The following is a 19,732-nucleotide window of genomic DNA, read 5'->3' on the forward strand; positions in this document are numbered from 1 at the left end:
GGGGATCACATTCCTAAGATTTTAGATTTTTTTTTTTATTTTTTTTTTTTGAATGCTGTACAGTCACGTTCTCTTTTCCATGACAGTTTGCCTTGCAGATGCTGCTGGAGGTTCTTAAATCCTGTTTCTATTTATGGTACTGCTTTTAAGTCTGACCCGAGTGTTTTCTTGAGGCCGTCCTAAAAATAAAAAAGATAGCTACGCATATTAATGTGAATTACACCAGAAGCATTTGTAGTCATGCTGTGTCAAAGCTGGTTTTGCCATGCTTCCAATGCATGACTTTTGACATGAAAGAGTTCAATGTTTCAGCAAGATTTCCAAGCTTGTTTGTCCACTTTAAGCAAAGTAACTTTTTTTTTTTTTTTAGAGAACAGCTGTCATAAAAATACACTACAGGCACACTGGCATGCTCATACAACAGGTAGAAGTAATAATAAATGTGCCTCTCAATGAGATCTTTGTCTTGTAATTTTAATGGTACCTTTGATATAATGCTTTTTATTTGTGTGATGCTTTTCAAATTACCATACCTGTCCCGTAGCAAAGTTTGGATGGAGCAGTTCTTCTGGTGTGATGTATTACCCTTTATTTCCCAAAGATTATATGTAATAGGAACTTTTTCGATTTGCTTGACTATCTTGTAGAAAGGAACATGTTATTCTCTGTGAGGAATTTATTTGCATTTGGCCTGTTGCGTGTGGGACGTGTGATGTGTATTGCTTTTGGAAAACAATATTGCAGTGAAGAAGAAAATATTTTTACACCCATATGATCTTACCATACCATATATTAAAACTAATCCTGGGCATGCTAATGGCAGCTGTTTAGAAAGCAAAACAAAACAAAAAAGCAAACCTGAAATGTTTATTTACAATTAATCTGATAATCTTAATGCATAGATTGTTCACCTGTGTGTGTATGCTATTCTTGTTCATACTGGTGGTGAGACTGTAGTAGGTTTCTCTGGACGTGGAAGAATATTTCAAATGGTTTTCCCGAGTGCCAGATGAAAACATTCAGTTAAAATTTTTTATAAAGTTTTCCTTAGCCACTTTTATGCTTGGAAAATCTTCCTTGAATCTCATGCAATCATTTAATACTGTTTCTGTGGTCTTACAAAAATGAATTTTAATGCTAGTATACAAAGACTCAGCAGAGAACTGAAACCCCTCAGAACTGCGGGGCACTATTGCTTGCTGTCTTTAACTCTGCCCCGCATGGAATGCCTCCCCTGCCTCAGGAAAGATGTAGAACTGAGGCTTGTTTTTTAAAATGTTGCCTTCTAATTGCAACCATTAATCACACTGAAAAAGAAGGTAAATACCCCAGTATTAATTTGAAGATTTCATGGCCTCTTGCTCCTTCTTAGTGCACGTCAGCATCCCAGACACCACCCTTGAGGCTCCAGCTTCAAACCCCATCATCGATCTTAGATTGTTCTGAAAGCAACCATATATATATATATATATATATGGATATATAAACATTCCTCCTGGCTTGCTTGTGCTCTTCTTCTCCTCCTGCGCTAGTGCGTTTTGCTTGTGCCTGAGAAAGGGCCAGGTTTTGCTGGGAGGTATGGGAAGGAGTATTCTGGGGACAGAGGGATATACGGCAGCGGGAATGGTGTCCCTCCTTCACTGTGCTCTTTCTGCAGGGTGCTTTCCAGTGCTGCCAGCATTTGCATACATGGGATAAAGGTTTTAGTTTAATTATAATCAGGTTATTGCTTCTTAAAATAATTAGGGGGTAGTATTCTCAATAATAGAAATAAGCGGATCTACTTTGAGTTGTTTTTTATTATGATTGTGGAAGCTGCGTGGTATTGATGTAGTGATATTGCAAGGTTTGCATTTCCTTAATAATTTAATTCTGGGTTTTATTATGTCAAAGTGTAAACAGGAATACAGTTGTCTTTTAAGAAAATAGAAAATTAAATATATTCCCTGAACATTAATCTGATGCAAGCACAGTATTTTATTTTTTTTTGAAGTTCATGATTCACAGAAGCATTGGGATATAGGCTGGATAAATATCTTACGAATTATTAATAACATATTTATACTATATTAACTGAAGCTGAGAAGTCCACTCAACATTGGGTAATAAAAAGCAATCTTTGCATTAATCAGTTTAATGTGAAATGAGAATCGACGGCATTTTTTTTCTGGTTTTGTTGGGTTTTTTTTGAGGGATGAAGTTGTGCAGAGAAAAAGGCAATGGGTAAGATAGGTATATAAACTGCATATATGTAAACAAGTAGTCTAATATAAACTGTGCGTGGAATTTCCCGCTCTTCAGCTATCCAGCTTTAGGGCAGCTCATCTTTGTGTCTTTGTTTTGTTTTGGAGATAAGAATAAAAAAATGCGTGAATGGCCAGGTATGTAACACTTTTCAAATTTAAATAATGCTTTCTTTGTGTTTCTTTCCAAGTGACAGATTCTTTGGCCCAGGCTGTAGTCCACCATTTAAGATGGATAATGCAGAAAGATCTTCTCGGCCAAGATGTCTTTCTTATTGGTCCTCCTGGGCCGCTCCGGCGATCTATTGCCATGCAGTATCTGGTAAGTATGTTGATTTAAACTCTTGGAGACATTGCCATTAATGTCAGTTAGTCATTCCTCTACTAGCCAAATTGTAAAAGGTAGTCCTAGAAAATCTTACAGCAAGCTACTTAGGAGGTACATAAGTTTTTCCATAAATGCGCTTTCCAAAGTTCAGGTTTTGTTATAGACGAATAGAAAGTACAGACATTTTAATACATGTTTTTCCGCTTAAACTCCAGGGGGGGAGGGAAAAAAAAGAAAGAGTTGGAAAACTGTGTTGCCATATGCTATCACAAATGGAGAAACAGTTTGTTCTAGGCATTATGTATGTTAGAAGATTAAGATATCTGCCGACTGTTACAGACAACAAATCGTTTTTGCTTCGTTATATAAAAAAAGAAATGAAGGAAAGGATTAGTGAGAGTGTTCTGAGTAACATTTGGGAGCAGTTATCATGAGTGATTAGAAAGTAGATGTGTGTATGATCCTCTCTTGGAATGTGGGAAGGATTTGCCTACGTCCATCTGCATGAACCATGGCAACACCTTGTGCAAAATTTCACATTTAAATCGTCGGTGCCCTTAAATGATCAGGAAAGGGGGGTTGTCTGTCCCAAAAGGTGATGTGGCTAGAACTTTGTCTGCCATGAGCTCTGTCTATAATCTGGTTGGGCTGAAGGATCACAAATGGAGATGTATAAACAATTGTCATAAACGTCAGCCATTCCTTGAAAAATCGAAAGATACTAGTTCAAAGACTAGCTCTCAGAGGTAAAGCATACAGGAGAAAGCGACAAGATTTTCAACTTTGGAGAGCAAAGGTTTCTTAATTCATCAAACCAGGTATGCTACTAGATAGCTCAATGCATTCCTTAAAATAAATGAGAAGAGTTTGGTATAACCTAAAAAGAGGATTTAGGAAACACCTGATATCCAGGCATGGGACATAGAATGTGTCTTTATTTTTATAGTATTTTATAGTATTTATACCACTGTTTGTATGCACCTCAGCTGTAATAGAAAGGCTGCAGCTTCCTGTTTCAATGCCATGCCAAACAATTACGTGAAGGCTGGTCTTTTCATGTGAGCTGATACGTGCTGTGATCCCTTTAATGAAGCTGTGTAAGCCTGGAAAACTTTCATCTGCTGTTGCTGAAAGCTACTACTATGTGTTCATACACAGGGATAATTGTTGAAGAAAACTCTGCTGTATTTCACCTTCTGTTTTTTTTTTAATTATAAGGAATTACAGTTATATCTACCTGTAGCATAAAGGAAGTGATGGCTTTGTAACCAATCGGCTCTGAAAAAGTGGAAAGGAAATAATTTTCATGGGTTTTTGTGTCTTTGCTTGATTTTTTCATGCAACGATAGTTACAGGCTGCCTCTTAAGAGAAATATGTTATATATATACTATACCTTTAATTGAGAGGTAAGGGCAAAGAACATTTCAGCCTGGATCTGTTTCCTGGCAGAATGCATGAAAACCCAGATATGGAAGTAGCAGGAACATCAGGTATAAATACATGGGGGATTAATTTTTTTTCATTTAAGACAGAAAATTCTAAGAACATCTCATATTGAATCAAAGGAAACAAAACAATAACCCATGGGTTCTCATTTTTTAAGTAGTCTATAATTTTACAGTTGCAGGCTGCATCTCATGACATTAAAGGGAGAGAGCATAAGAACAGTATAGTGCGTCAGTGTACTGTCAAAGCATGTACAGGTAATAATCACAACTGTGTCACACTGTGTTACTGAGCAGTGAGAGTTGGAGATTTTCAATCTTCTATGGAAAACCTCTGATTTTTATTCAAGATTTGCAGATGCTGATTATTTTTTTCAGAGTCCAGAACCAGAAGATTAACTTACAGGATGCTGCAGATGTTCAATGGAAAGAATATATAGCTGTTTATTACGTTTCTAGAGCAGGTTTGGGGAAAATAAAAGTTTATTGAGCAGAAATTCAAACTGTTTTGTTTGAGACAGCACACACTGTAAACATTTTAAAAATAAGAGATACTATATTTTGTTCAGAGTTGTTTCAGATCACTGTGCTGCTGCCTAGAGCTCTTTTGTACAATTATACCACTAGGCCTGTTGTTAAAGTTCACTTGCTGGGGTTATAGTCTTATTTTTGTAATAACTTCAGATTATTGTCCACAGGAGCTAACAAAGCGGGAGGTTGAATATATCGCACTATCGAGGGACACCACAGAAACTGACCTCAAACAGCGACGAGAGATCCGAGATGGTAGTGCCTTTTATCTTGATCAGGCAAGTTGCAGTCACACACCACCTAATTATTGTTTAGAGGTAGTTTGAAGGAAGTTATGATTTATATGATGAAAAATGAGTACATGGATTTCAGAGTGACTGACATGTTTCTGATGCAGTTAGAGAGTCTCATATAACACTCTTGATCTCATTATTACTGAAAATTTTATCTTTACCCAAATCCAAGATTACTCTGTCTCCTAAGAGTAATTGATTTAGGCAGACTATTTTTGATATGTTTTTGTCATGTGGAGTGAGATCCATTCTGTGCAAGTTAGACTGTAGTTTCACAAGTGTGTGAAACTTGGCATGTCCCTTACCTAACACTTGTAGCACGTTAGATGTATTCCTGAAATGAATCTGAAGTGGTCTAGTTTAATTGTCAAAGAGTCTAGTTCACGTATTTTAAGACTGCTCTGTGTTGTGAAACCCAGGCACAGTAAATAGAGACAGTTGGGAGATTTCATAAGAAAGCTCACAGCTGATCTGGACTAAAATAATGGTTTAATCACTCCGGCCATCAGTATTGCCCCAACCCATTAGCTGATCTATTACAACCATAGAGTGACTGAGGTTAGGTAAGTTTTCTCTTTGTAAGTTATCAACGACATGTCTCCCTTTTGATTATGCAGGTAAAATATATACTTAATTTAGAATGTCTGTTTTCCTAGATACCTGAAATTTTTGTACAAATTAGGTTTCTAATTAAATAGGGTGGGTCAGTTCCTCTGATGTAGTGTGAATTTAAATGTGTTAACTAAAACAGTTTTCAGCTGGTGGTGCTATAGAGTTTAATGATACTCCCATTATATGAGTGATTTGTAGGTGGAAAGGGAAATGGGAACAGGAGAGGAAAGAGAACCTAAAAGCTTTGTTCTCTGTTTTAAAGAAACATTCTTTTTTCTTTTTTTTTTTTTTTAATTCCCAATGATCTCTTTTTCAACCTCCAAACTTTGAAGAAACCTTTAAATAGATTTTCTTGAAACCACGATAAATGACTTTGAGCAATGGAAGATCCTCAGAATGAAGGATAACAGTTAATCTAAAAAAAATTTTTTTTAGTTACTTCTAGGACTTCAAGTTGTCACATGCTTGTCTGGAAATATGATGGTTGCACAATATGAGATAACTTAAAGTACTGTACTGTGTATTAGGGGATAAGAGCATTCGTGTAGGCTGTAGGGTTAACTCATTAGCTCATGTTAGCTCCATGCCTAACTGCTGTTATGGACAGCCTTATCCTCACGCTTACTACAGGCTAGTCAAGGTAATTTACCCCTGGTGTAAGAGCAGTACTTAATGAACATTTGTAAGAGCCACTGTATCAGGGACTGTAAGAAGCTCACCAAGATGTGAGACGGTCTGTTAACCCTGTGTTTGTCTGAAGACTTTGATCCCAATGTAAGCATGAGGCAGCTTGCTTCGCTTTGTACAAGCCATTTTGAGTGATCTCACTCCAGTAAGAACACTCTAGGAAGATGAGCTTTCTAAGGTAAAGGTCTAAGATTACTTTTCTTCCTCAATCTGTTGGAAATCTTCAGTTAAAAGGTTTTTACCAGAATTCAGCACTGCAGTACTTCAGACCAAGACTCTCCTTTAGCAAGGCACCAAAGTACTAAAATCAATCAGAATCATGATGTCTTTCCTCAGCTCGTGTGTCGCTCATCACGTATGTAACCAATGTATGTTTAAGCTCTGAGGGGAAAATAAGAAAATAGGTATTTAGATGAGCACTTTTTTTGGAAACATGAAAGATGAATCGCATAGGTAAGGATATTCAAGATGAAGTTTTCTAACCCTACATTTTAGTTAGAGACGCGTAAAATATGGTACATAGTTATTTTTAGAATCACCACAGATCTAATCATAGCTCAATAATAAAAGGGAATAAAGTTCTACAGGTTACACTGGGGTTTCAATTTTAATTAGTTCACTTAATGATTTTGAGTTTTGCAGATGGCTGTGCCAATTCAAAACGTTACAGAAGCCAGACACTACTCTTCTTTAAACGATTTAAAACCATTTTGTTTCCTGTAGAATCTTATGCTTGCTGTTCATGACACCCAAGAGAAGACAGCAAAGCTTGAAAGTCTAGTTTCCAGAACATCCACTGTATGAATTCCGTGGGTCAAATAAAACTTAGCTGTTGTTTGAGATAGATGAGGCTCTTTGCATGCAAAGCATACTGTAGTAATGTAGTTATTTTACACTTTGAATAATAATACACTGTAACGAAAGCTGGCATCTTGTTACCAGAAATAACTTTAATATAGTGAATCATCAGGTTTGCAGACCCACAAAGGTTTGCAGTTGTCTGTGAGTGATTTGTTAAGACATTGTGGTTGTTTATAGCTCTGCATTTAATAGTGACAGATTACATACTGCAAATGGATATCTCGGAGGTTTCAAAACATCTGATTTATTTTAACATGAAGTTACTGAATATGATTGCAGGTAATTATTTAAGATAGATTTGGGAGATGGTGATTTTGAAAAAGTGATTGAAATTCCATACTGAAATATATATTGAATGGCCAGTGTATCAAATATCCTTGCATATTAGCATTTCTTAGTACCGGAGTGGATGAAATGGGAGAAGATTTGGAGTTAGGAAGTTAGAAGAGATATCTGATGAGGGGGGGAAAAAAGGTTTCATTTACCTCAGAAATAGGGGACCATTAAAATAAAGGTAAACATTTGAATTATCAAACTCATTCCCGATTAAAAGAATGTAAAATAAAGGACTTAGAGTGGGGTAATGGTGAATTGCTTGTTTGCATTCACATACTGTCATCAGAAAATGGTTTTCTTCCTTTACCTTGGGTCATTAATTATGGTTTTCATCTATTAATTCACTGGTAAAAGCCTCAGAAATGTCATTATTGCTGTTATTGAGACAATTAAGTAACCTCTTGGTTTTATTCTGTAATTTATTACATGGGTTAATTATGTTGTGTATCAAGTAATTAGTTAGAATTACTTTATATTACTTAAATATTTAAATGTCAGCTTCAAATTTTGCTTCTATTGATAGAGGAGCTTGATTTGCAGAGTGGTTTTCTGTTTCTGTAACTCTTTGTAGTTGAGCCACCGACTTGATTGAACCAGGATGGAGATTCTAATATCAGCCTACTGTATTTTCAAAAATTAAGGAATTAGATTTGATATTTTTATGTCCTTTTTTTTTTTTTGCCATTTGTGATGCAGTTTTGCTTTTCATCGTGTGTGTACAGTTACAAAAGGCACACCTCTGGTTTAAACTCTTATTAGTACAGCCTGCTACATTATTAATTATTACATCTAAGGAAATCTTATGCTATTTTAATGTAGTGGATGCAACTAGGAGAGCAGCTAAGACATTTTCTTAGCACTTGAGAGGTGTATTGCTCCAGGATTGTGCCACAAACCACGTTGCCTGGAACGCCTGGTTTTGTTTACCCTGCATCTTCCAGCTTTCATATTAAATGAAACAAACTTCCCAAACACAGGCTACTGTAGTAACCGTACAGTCTCTTCTGTTCAGGACAATCAAACTGACTGGGGTTGGAATAAGTAGAAAAATATTTTATGGTTACGTGCTGAAAAATTACAAATACAATGTCATGTTTTTGAAGATTTGCTAATTAAGCTGTATCCACTGAGGGGATAAGTACGTAGATCACTGTCATTTCTGGATATACAGAATTAGACTCAATTTTGATGTGTCTTTGAACTATGTGAACATATTCATTTTAATAGAATGCTTTTGCATCCCTAACTGCACCAGCATCATAAGTTATACAATGATAAAATTTAAAATTGATTGTCAAGATACCAGAAAAATGATCTTCTACCGTGGCTTGAAAGACTTTGTAATCAATTAAACACCCAAAGTGACAGAAACGACAGCTTAAATTATCCTGTCTGTAAAATGAACATGACATGAAATCCCCTGGAGTAGCACTACACAGACTTGAGTTTGGTTTCTTTTAATCAAAAAAGATTAGAAAGAGAATTATAACATAAGACATGAGATTAATCGAATAAAATTATAATCATATTTGAGAGTGTATGTGTATACATATGTGTATATGTTTGCGTAAAAATATAAAAAAATAAATTCTTTCTATACCCTGGCAAAGGGACAGGTAAGAATAATTCAGCTTTTAAAAAAACTAAGCAGTGAGTGCAAGTTGTGTAATTCTGTGACTTTATTAACTTTACTACCTTGGAGGTGACAGTGGATTTTTGATGAGCTGAGAAGTTAGCCACGGCAAAGGCATTGTCAGAAAGTGTAACTTAGTTGACGGGCTGTCACTGCAGTATCTATTTGTCTAGTACGGGCAGCTAGATAGCAAAGTCTCTAGAAAGAAGAGGCAAGTGATGCAGTGCTCCAGGAGTATGAATGTTACTATGAATTTTCTTGCTGTGCCCAACACTGCACAGAAATAGGGAAATATTAGGTAGAAACCAACATTATTTGGATGAAGTTAATCTTCATTGATGTTGACATAGTATATCTTGTCTCTAAAAAGAAAATGCATGGTAAGGACCGCCTCTTAACTCATAGAAGGGATTTTGGTTTAATCATTTGCGATACTTCTGTTTCTAAAAGTGTCAGCATTTAACTGGATTTGTTAAGTTAGCAGTTCATACTCTGGTATCTTCTTTTGTTGTGGAGGGCATATAGATGAATGTCTGTGGTGTAAATGTGAAGAATATTAGGCCTGTGGATTTATAATTCCTTATAGATTAAAATCAAATGTGTGGGATTCTTTTTTATGTTTGTGTCTGTTACATATATATTCCACTTTCTTTTCAGACAGTATTTCCTACAACGTGGGAAGGGGCAATACTTTGTAATATGTGGGATCATAACGTTCATAGGCAATACGGACTTGGTGGATGGGGCTCTGAATCAAAGTAGTTTACAAGTGATAAGTAACTTCATCATTTTTAGATATCTGTCAAGTACTTAATTTCCTTTTTATTCTGCTACTCGTCAGGAAGAAAAATTTAAATAACCCATCCCCCTTATTTCTTGTCCGGGAGACAAGAGCTGTATAGAATGAAGATGAAAACCCATAGGTTTCTCTGTAGATATTTGCACTGGTAAACCTGTTCAGAAACTCAGATTGCTTGCTCCTGGGCCTGCTCTCTGCCAAAGATGCAAAACATTTCACATACCTGATGTAAATGTACTGTTTTATTAACATACATGGTGTAAAGCAGCTAAAATGGCCGGACCCTGCCAAGGTGGAGACATAATCTCCTGTAAATACAATTTGGAGGCATTGTGGCAAAAAAACCTGACTGTCATGTTAGAGGAAGGGGTGATGGAAATAAAACCGATCGTTTGACGTGTGGTAGTTCAAAAAAGGAAAAAAAGATCGAGTGGAGGAAGCTGAAATCAATGACTGGGGGAAGCTAAAATCAATGACTCTGAAATGAAAGACTGTCCTTGTCACATTAACATATTCATGATCATATCGTATGTCGATTCACTTCCTAGGGTAAACTTTTCTAGCCTAGTTTTCTGATTCAAACCTCCAATAAATTCAGATGGTCTCTTTGTCAGTTGCTTTTCATTCTGTGCCATGGTGTTGCGTCATGAATTAGGTGCTCACTAGTTCAGGCCATTCTTCCTCACTGAAATGGGAACTACTGTGGAAAACCGGAGTCTTTCTTTGCATACTAAGTAGCCTGGCCGATGGTGCTCTGGTGTACTGCCATTTCTCTGTAATTTTTTTTTTTTTTTTTTTTAATAAAGGAAAGGAGTGAATGTCAGTATTAAATGCAATCTGCCCTGTAATTTTCATAACCTCATGGGGGAAAATTAGCTATAAAACCCACCCAGAAAACACTTGATTAAACTCAGCAGGGAGGTAGGCTGAATAGTGAAGATGAAAGCCCCCCCTCCATTTCAGGGGGAGAAAAAGGTTGAATTATTTAGTTCTTAAGTTACTTTTTTAATTTGACTAACCACATTAGTTACTATTATGTTGATTTTAATAAAACCTGAACATCACATTTGGAATACATGTAACAGTATATTTGTGGCCTAAAAATGCAAATGTAAATGTAAAATGCAAAACTATAGTTTATCATCTACAAAGTGAAAAATTTTGTGACAAAAAATAGAATGTGTATTTTAGATGAATAGTAGGTCTGTTTGTAACCTCATCTTTGAATGGCATTATACATTCAGAACTCTTTTATTAAATACATGTTATTTTAAAAAACTAACACAAGATTCTACAAATATTTCAGGAAAAAGATAACAGTAATTTCTCTACAAAAAGTTGTCATTGTTGCTTTGAAACTGGTTGAGCGTGGCTTTTAATAGCCCTTTATCTTACTACTTAATTTCTGACAATATTTTTATTTTGGAGGAAGTATGTTATCCCTTCAGTCCATTCAATAGTCATCCATTTCAGCGTTGCTCAACAACTTTCCTGTTTGCTCAACTCATGAGTGAAAACAATAACTAAGGAATTAAGAGGCCTTAAAACTGAACAAATATCTTGAAAGATATTCTTTGGTAGAGGAACACCATTAGACATGCTGTTTACTCTACAGATATTTTTTAAATCTAGCAAAGTAGATTCCCCTTATATGCCTCACTGCCCTCAACATCTGTTTGTACATCTGTCTTAAGACTGTCTCTGAATTTCTAGATAATTTGCTGTTTCCATGGAAGTATTATAAAAAAATTGACGATCTTATTAGTTCTGTTGCAACTTCTTAAAAGAATGACCTGAGGCACTTACAGTAAATTACAAGTCTTGGTCAATGTCCTCTTCCTTCTCTGATAAAATGAGGAATAAAAGCTTATAGTATATTCCATTCTGCGTCTCCGTCATTTCTTTTCCTGCTAGCTTTCACTTGTTGGTTAGTTTTAATTATTTAAATTTGAAAACTGTGATTAATTGTATTTGACCCACGGAAAGAAATTTAGAAGATACCAGTTTGCTCTGAGTTTTGTGGTATTTGGTAGCTTGGTAGATACTTCAAATTAGTACACACCTCCCATCCCTGGAAAAAAGGCTGCCTGCACCATGGATTTAATTGTTCAAGTTCTATTAGCCTGCTGCAGCCAGTCAACATCGTCTTAGCTCAAAACCAGCCAAAGTTTTGTGTTGTCTTTACCAGATGGTTGTTAAGGATCTCTTTTCACCATAAGAGACATCTGGACATTACATTGTTGGGGTGTTTATGAGATACAGGAGTGAATGGAAAGACTTGGGTGGATGAGTTTGTGTGGGATATTGTGCGGGTGGTGGGAACAAGATATTCTGTTGGAAGAGACATCTGAAATGTAGGCTGCAGATGTAGGGAAACCTTACCTCATTACTTCTCCTGCTCACTGAGCTACTTGTTCTGTTGTTTTGCAACTTTGTCATTTCGGTTGCTGTGCTTGAGTTGTCATTACAGGGATCCAGTTTTCAGACCAGGGGCAAGTCATCTTCTAAAAACAAACTTACCTTGAGGTAGCCCCTTAAAAAAAGACACTTATTTTCTGATTACAGTTGAGCGATTTCTAGCAGCACTTTTTAAATATGGTTTTGCAACATAGCCTGTAAATCATACTCAGAATGATGCCCAGATCTGAAAGATTACAGCCCTTTAGAGTTCCCTGAGAACATTCATCACGGTTTTCAGGGTGACTAGAATTTTCTAGTTTGCCATATGCATTTTCCTGAGAAAACAGAACAACCATTTCAGTTCTGGTGCTTTAAACTGTGACCATTTCTGGTGCCTTTACAAACTATTTTGACCATTTCTGGTGCCTTTACAAACTATTTTGCTTAGCTTTGTAAAAATGTCTTCCTTTCTCTGGTGTTTGTGCATTTCAGTATGTGCATCGTGGTGAGCCTATTTTCTGTCCTTATTCCCTTTCTGACACTGTAAAACTTTATCTACGTGCTTATACACTGTGATTTATGTCAAAATTGGGTTTTAGAGCTCCTTGCAGTTACTGTATTTTGCACTGCTCAAGTGGAGAAGCTCACCGTGGTTCAGCTACAGGAAAGACAATGGAAGTCTGCTTGGGGGTGTCTTGTTCCTAATGTGTTTTTGCCTTTAAAGATAAAAATATATTTTTGTAGGTGCAGTGTGAAACCAGGGTATGCAATCTGCATTATATATTTGTTGCATAAAGCCATTACTATGAGAGCAGCACCATGTGAAGGGTTTCTACTCCCAGCATGCGGTAGCTGCAGGTATTCCCTGGAGCAGGTATCCAGGTTACCATCCTGGAGCCTTAGGAGCACGAGTGGGAGGCAGCAGCGTCTGTCCTCCTCTGATGAGCAAAATAGTCCCTCGCTGCAGTTACAGTAAATCTGAAAGTAAACATTTAACAAATCCCTCTCGGCCTTTTAACAAAAATTAATACTTTTAATCTCAGGTTTATCATGAAGGTTGCACAATATAAGCCCCCCACACCCCCCCCATCAAATTGTGTTTTGTATTAAACATTTAGAATAAATGAGGCTAGTGAGAGAGGGAGGCAGCACAGCTGTTTCCAGATTTTCATTACAGAATTATGAAGATTTGTTTCTTGGAAGCATTTTTTAAAAATGATTTGCACTGACAGATTGCAAACTTACGTTTCTTGCTCTTATTTTTTTATGCGTCTTAGTTTCCATACCAATCCATCAATACACAGATAAAACTGAAATAATGATTCAGAGGATGCCTTGTGGTATGCCTTGCTTATTGGAAAAACTTACTACTCGTTACTAACCAGAATGCAAGAATATCAAGTTCAGCCAGGGATGTGCAGCTGCTTTGGTCTTAAGAGCAGACTTTATGCAATTTAACGTAAGAACTTCAGAGGTAGATGAATTGTGCGTTTATTTCATTGTATTTTGGAGAACAATTTGTGTGTCATTGTATTTTGGAGAACAGTTGCCACACCAGAGGGGAGGCAGTACTAGATCTGATGGTCACCAATGCAAGCGAGTTAATTGATGACATCAAGATTGGAGGCAGCCTGGGCTGCAGGCATCATGCACTGGTGGAGTTTGCAGTCCTGAGGGATATGGGGTCAGGCGAAGAGTAAAGTCAGAACATTGAAGTCTAAGAAAGCAAATGTCCAGCTTTTCAAGGAGTTAGTCAATAGGACCCCCTGTGAAACTGCCCTCAGGGGGAAGGGAGCAGGACCGAGCTGGCAGATCTTTAAGGATGCTTTCCATAGAGTGCAGGAGCTCTTGATCCCCAGGTGTAAGAAATCAGGAAAGGAGGGCAAAAGCCCTGCATGGCTGAGTTGAGACCTGCCAGTCAAACTGAAGGGCAAGAAGGAAATGCACAGGCAGTAGAAGCAGGGACAGGTATCCTGGGAAGAGTTTAGGGGCGCTGCCCAGTTGTGTAGGGATGGGGTCAGGAAGGCCAAGGCGCAGCTGGAGCTGAACTTGGCAAGGGACACAAAGAATAATTAGAAGGACTTCTACAGGTATGTCATCCAGGAAAGGAAGGTCAAAGAAAGCATACTCGCCCTGATGAGCAAGACTGCCAAACTGGTAACAACAGATGAGGAGAAGGCTGAGGTAGTCAACCATTTTTTTGCCTCAGTCTTCACTGGCAAACTCTCCCCACAGCTCTTGAGTGGACGGACCACAAGGCAGGGACTGGGGGACAAAAGGCCCTCCCACTTTAAGAGAAGATCAGGTTTGTGACCACCAGAGGAACCTGAACATACAGAAATCTATGGAACTTGACAAGATGCATCCCAGAGTCCTGAGGGAGTTGCCTGATGTAGTTGCCAAGCCACTCTCCACGATATTTGAAAAGTCACAGCAGTCAGGTGAAGACTCTGTTGACTGGAAAAAGAGAAACATTGCACCTATTTTTAAAAAGGGTAGAAAGGAGGACCCTGGGAACTACCAGCCAGTCAGCCTCACCTCTGTGCCTGGGAAGATCATGGAAGAGATCCTCCTTGAAGCTTAAGGCACATGGAGGACAGGGAGGTGATTTGAGACAGCCAGCATGGCTTCACCAAGGGCAAGTCCTGCCTGACCAACCTCATGTCCGTGTACTGGGACTGGTACTGTTCAATATCTTCATCAATAACAATGGGATCGAGTGCACCCTCAGCAAGTTTGCAGATGACACCAAGCTGAGTGGTGAGGTTGACGCGCCTGAGGGATGGGATGCCATCCAGAGGTACCTGGACAGGCTTGAGAAGTGGGCCCATGTGATCTTTATGAGGTTCAGTAAGGCCAAGTGAAGGGTCCTGCAGCTGGGTTGGGGCAATCTCTGGTATCAACACAGGCTGGGGGATGAAGCGCTTGAGAGTAGCCTTGCTGAGAAGGACTTGGGGGTACTGGTGGATGAAAAGATTCGCATGAGATGTCAATGGGCTCGCAGACCAGAAAGACAACCTTATCCTGGGCTTCATCAAAAGAAGCGTGGCCAGCAGGTTGAGGGAGGTGATTCTGCCCCTCTGCTCTGCTCTGGTGAGACCCCACTTGGAGTACTACATCCAGCTCTGGAGCCCTCAGCATAGGAAAGACATGGACCTGTTGGAGCAGAGGAGAGCCACAAAAATGATCAGAGGGCTGGAGCACCCCTCCTATGAGGACAGGCTGAGAGAGTTGGAGTTGTTCAGTCCGGAGAAGAGAAGGTTCTGGGGAGACCTTATTGTGGCCTTTCAGTACTTAAAGGGTGCCTACAGGAAAGATGGGGACAAACTTTTTAGCAGGGTCTGTTGTGATAGGACAAGGGGTAATGGCTTTAAATTACAAGTGGGAAGATTTAGACTAGAGAGAAGGAAGAAATGTTTTATGATGAGGGTGGTGAAACGCTGGCACAGGTTGCCCGGAAAAGTGGTAGATGCACCATCTCTGGAAACATTGTAGGTCAGGTTGGATGGGGCTCTGAGTAACCTGATCTAGTTGAAGATGTCCCCTGCTCATTGCAGGGCATTGGACTAGGTGACTTTTAAAGGTCCCTTCCAACCGAAACTGTTCCATGATAATTTCCAGTATTTCAGATATGCTTTGAAGATATATGGGGAGCACAATTTGGAAGAAAGCCAATCAGAGTAAATTAGCACCCAGGTGGTGGTGGTGTTATTGTTGTTATGGGGTGTCTTTGTTTAAGGAGAGAAAAACCACGATTGTGCATTCAGCCATTCATGAAGTTGATTATAAAAGGTACATGTGGGTAGGCTAAGGCCATCTGTAGCATATGTTTTGAAATACCATTGTACTGAGCAATAGAATTTTGAATAAAAACTTCAAATAGTTTTCAATCACCGGAAACCCTGTACATTCAACGTTTTGATTCTATAAGCTAATGATCAGCAGGCAACAGAGTGTCGTAGGCTGTTTCTCAAGATTGCACTGCTAATGGAGAGCATCTTCTTTCTTGAAGTTAAGAATTGGTATATACTTCCATATACTCACAGTCTACCCCTACAGCAGATTGTCTTCATGTATAAGCCCAGGAAAGAGATTCGTGTTGATACTGGAAGCCTGGTATTTCATCAAGCCTTCATCCCTAGAGTGCGTGTGTCAACCTGAGTCAACAAGATTCTGTGGATACTCAAAATATTTTGAAACCATATGAACAGAATGTGTATTTTCCTCTAGCTAGTAAAACTCAGTCATAAAGTCTTCTTAGACTTATAATATGCAGAATCCAACCAACTTGGCAAATAAATTGTTTGTTAAAGCATATTCTGGCTGTATCTCCAAACTGCGTTTAGACAAAATAGCATTTTGTTCATGCCAGGTATTGGACTGGCCACTGGAGATTCAGGTTTTCTATTCAAGCAGGTTGGAGCAGATTTTTGACTTGACCAATGACCTTCCTAGAGAAGAATGTTAGTGCAAAATTTGTCCTTTGTACAACTTCTATGGCATGAGGAGAGAGGAATTTTATTTTGCCTGTAGAATATGATGTCCTGAATTGACCAAAAAAAAAATAAAAAAAATCAATTCACATACTGATTGCTTTTGGAAAGAATTAGTGATTCTGTGGAAGAGAAGTAATCTGAGGACTATTACTTGTTTAATGGGATAATTCCAGGTTCCTCAGATACTGATTATGAGGCTAGGTATTAAAATGTTATATAGAATGTCTTTCAGAGAAGGAGCTTGATCTGGACGTATGTACCAGGATTTGTGAAGGCCTTTTTTCAGTAATGTTTGCTTGAATCCAGATTAGATAAAGGAATTATTTCCATTTTAATAGCGATGTGAAAAGCTTAGGTTATAGCTGATTTGCCAGTAGTTATTTCTGCTTCTGTGCTGTACATCTAAATTAGTTAGATTTATCATGTAGTGTCTTCTTTATCTCCTCAGATGGATCTCTGATTGTGTTGTATGCTTTGTGCCATGTAGCAATTCATTCATTGTGCTGAACTATTCTTTTTTTCTAGTTTACGCTTATGCTTTTGTCATTTCATAGGTAATTGTTATTTTTGTATTGTGGTACCTCTTCATTACTCTTTCTCGTATCTTCCTTTCTTCTCGCTGTCCCAGTTTTTGGCATCTTATTGAATTCATCAGAGATTTCCATCTAGCATCATAGGACAGATTCTTCTGTAGGATTTTATAGGAGAGAAGCTGGGAAGAGATTTCATTTGTTCTGCCTTTGCAACTGTGCTTGTGTCTAAAATTGTGTTAAAATGTTGTAGGAATACAAATGAAGACTCTTTGGTGCCTCTAAATGTTGCCTGTGCCTAAACCTGCCCCATTATTATCTGATTAAACTTCTGCAAATTGGAAGTAGACAAGAATGTACTGAATTTCAGAGTCTTTTACTGGACAGTAATTGTGAGTATTAGATATGAAGTGTAGTTAATTTGCCTGAGTGAATGTCATTGACTGCAAGAAAGTTGCACAGAATTACCAGCACCAGAGTTTAGTTTTACATTTTGGCTCCACGTTATGCACTTAAATAAACAGCCACATATAAACTAATAAAGTGACATATAGACAAGAAATCACTTTCTATCCCAAAGGCTCCAGAGGATCATCAAGATAACGGCTACATTTTTATTCAGGCTTTGAGAAGACCATGTTCAGTCAGAGAATAATAATTCTAAATCTTTTAATTTTTATCACAGTTTTTAACGTCTGATTATTTATAGCAGTATTTTGTTTTTATCATCCATGTTTGCTTTCAATAGATCTATGTTCTAGTCGGACTAGAGCAATGTACTGAGGATGAATTACACTGGTGCATAACCAGAGCAATCCAAAGGTATACCTGACTTTTGTCTAACTATTTTAATATAATTGCAAACATGTAAAACATATAAAAATGTCTGCGAGGTTTTACATTTTATTCCGTTAGAACAAGGTACTGGAACTTAGTTTCGGCAGTCCCTATAATAGTTCGGAGATAGAAGTCCAGCTCATGAGTGCGTAGCACTGTTAAAGCAATCAGCTGTCACTCTTCCTGATCACTACTCAATCTTATTGATTCTTACAGAAATGAATGCTGTTTTGGGAAGCACCTTGGAGGTCCTTTTTCAGCAGGATTTCACGAGATGTGTAATGTTTATTTCTATCATAATTTTTTTTTTTTTTAATTTTTGAAAAGTGTGCAGTTCGTGCGGCTACCGAAGGCAGAATCCTGGTGCTGGAGGGTTTGGAGAAGGCTGAGCGGAACGTCCTGCCAGTGTTAAATAATTTGCTGGAGAATAGGGAAATGCAGCTTGAAGATGGTCGTTTTCTCATGTCTGCAGAGCGTTATGACAAACTTCTGCAGGTATGAAAATGCTGTTTGGATTTTCCATTTTTGTTTTCCTTGATAGTGCTGAAATACCATTATGAAGGGGAGAGTATGTATGAGCTAAATGAGGGAAATCTCAACAAGGTGTTTTTCCGGGGATGTTTCATGGGATAAAATAGGCAGGGTGAAAACTATGTAAGAAGTCAAACTACTGCTTGCAACAACAGCAAAAAAAAAATTTTTAAAAAAATTGTATCTATCTTGTCTGTCTACGTGAAAGAGAGTAGTCCATGTTAACTGTGCCTGAAGCCTGTTTCTAAAATGTGAAAGCCACAATGTGAGAGTAACCACTTGTGAAAAGAGATTTAAGGTGAAATTGTTCCCATGAAATTCAGATAATGCTTCAACACTGCAGTAGCCTTGTTGCTCAGCTTTTAAAATGTTCGCATACCAAAAAAATGATGTCAAGATGAGTGACGCTATATTCATCAGCATTGTCTTGCCTTCAGTTTACAAAAGCATATGTAAACAGCCAATCTAAATTATAGGAAATGGTTAGAGAATTATTTTTTTTTAATAGGAAATGGGATTTTAGTATCTGCTGCCATACCTACTTTAGCCATTTTCCTTTTTTGGGGGGGCTTTGAGTCCTACTGCTGAAATTTAAGGGGATACTTTTCAGGCTTTTGGGGATAATCAGTAAATTAGTAGATCTCATCAGAAGTTTCCAGTACTACTTGGCATCTTACTTTCACATACTGTAGTTTCTGATCATGTACCTGTCAGTCTCTTGTAACAGCCTGACCCCTGATCACTCATGTTCCTGTCTGTTGTACCTAACTGTGGTTAGGTACGTAATTCAGACCCATGTGGCACAGCAAAGAATTTTGCAATAAGCCTTCTGTCATTGACCCCGATTGTATGAAGTTGCCAACTATGCGAAGGATTTCTGAAAATGTAGCATTATTTCCTATACCTCTTACCTATGGTTACAATTCTTCCGATCCATACCTTTTCAGAAAACATTTTGATGGTGTTTAATTAGTAGATGCAGTTGTTGGAAGCATTATTACAGTATTTTAAAAGTAATCTTTTAAAATGTAATTGTATTTAAAGACTGAAAATGAGAATTCAAACTTAGACAGGATTTGGTTGCAATTATGCAAAACATCTTCCTCTTTTCTTTTTTGCTTTTTAACACTTTTTTGATGATGAAATGTTTCAAAATGAGTGCCTGAGGC

The 19,732-nt window shown here is 37.8% G+C and overlaps 1 protein-coding gene across 1 annotated transcript in view; it reads left to right on the plus strand.

Moving 5' to 3' along the window:
- VWA8 (von Willebrand factor A domain containing 8) overlaps nt 1-19,732 on the plus strand; it is a 196,884-nt gene that overhangs the window by 19,417 nt on the left and 157,735 nt on the right. Inside the window, exons 3-5 of the mRNA XM_054190234.1 lie at nt 2,435-2,565; nt 4,716-4,826; nt 18,360-18,527. Coding sequence (XP_054046209.1) covers nt 2,435-2,565; nt 4,716-4,826; nt 18,360-18,527 — 410 coding nt within the window. The remainder of the gene's footprint in view (nt 1-2,434; nt 2,566-4,715; nt 4,827-18,359; nt 18,528-19,732) is intronic.

The sequence above is a fragment of the Rissa tridactyla genome, chromosome 1, assembly GCF_028500815.1.
Source record: "Rissa tridactyla isolate bRisTri1 chromosome 1, bRisTri1.patW.cur.20221130, whole genome shotgun sequence".
NCBI classification, from domain to species: Eukaryota; Metazoa; Chordata; class Aves; order Charadriiformes; family Laridae; genus Rissa; species Rissa tridactyla.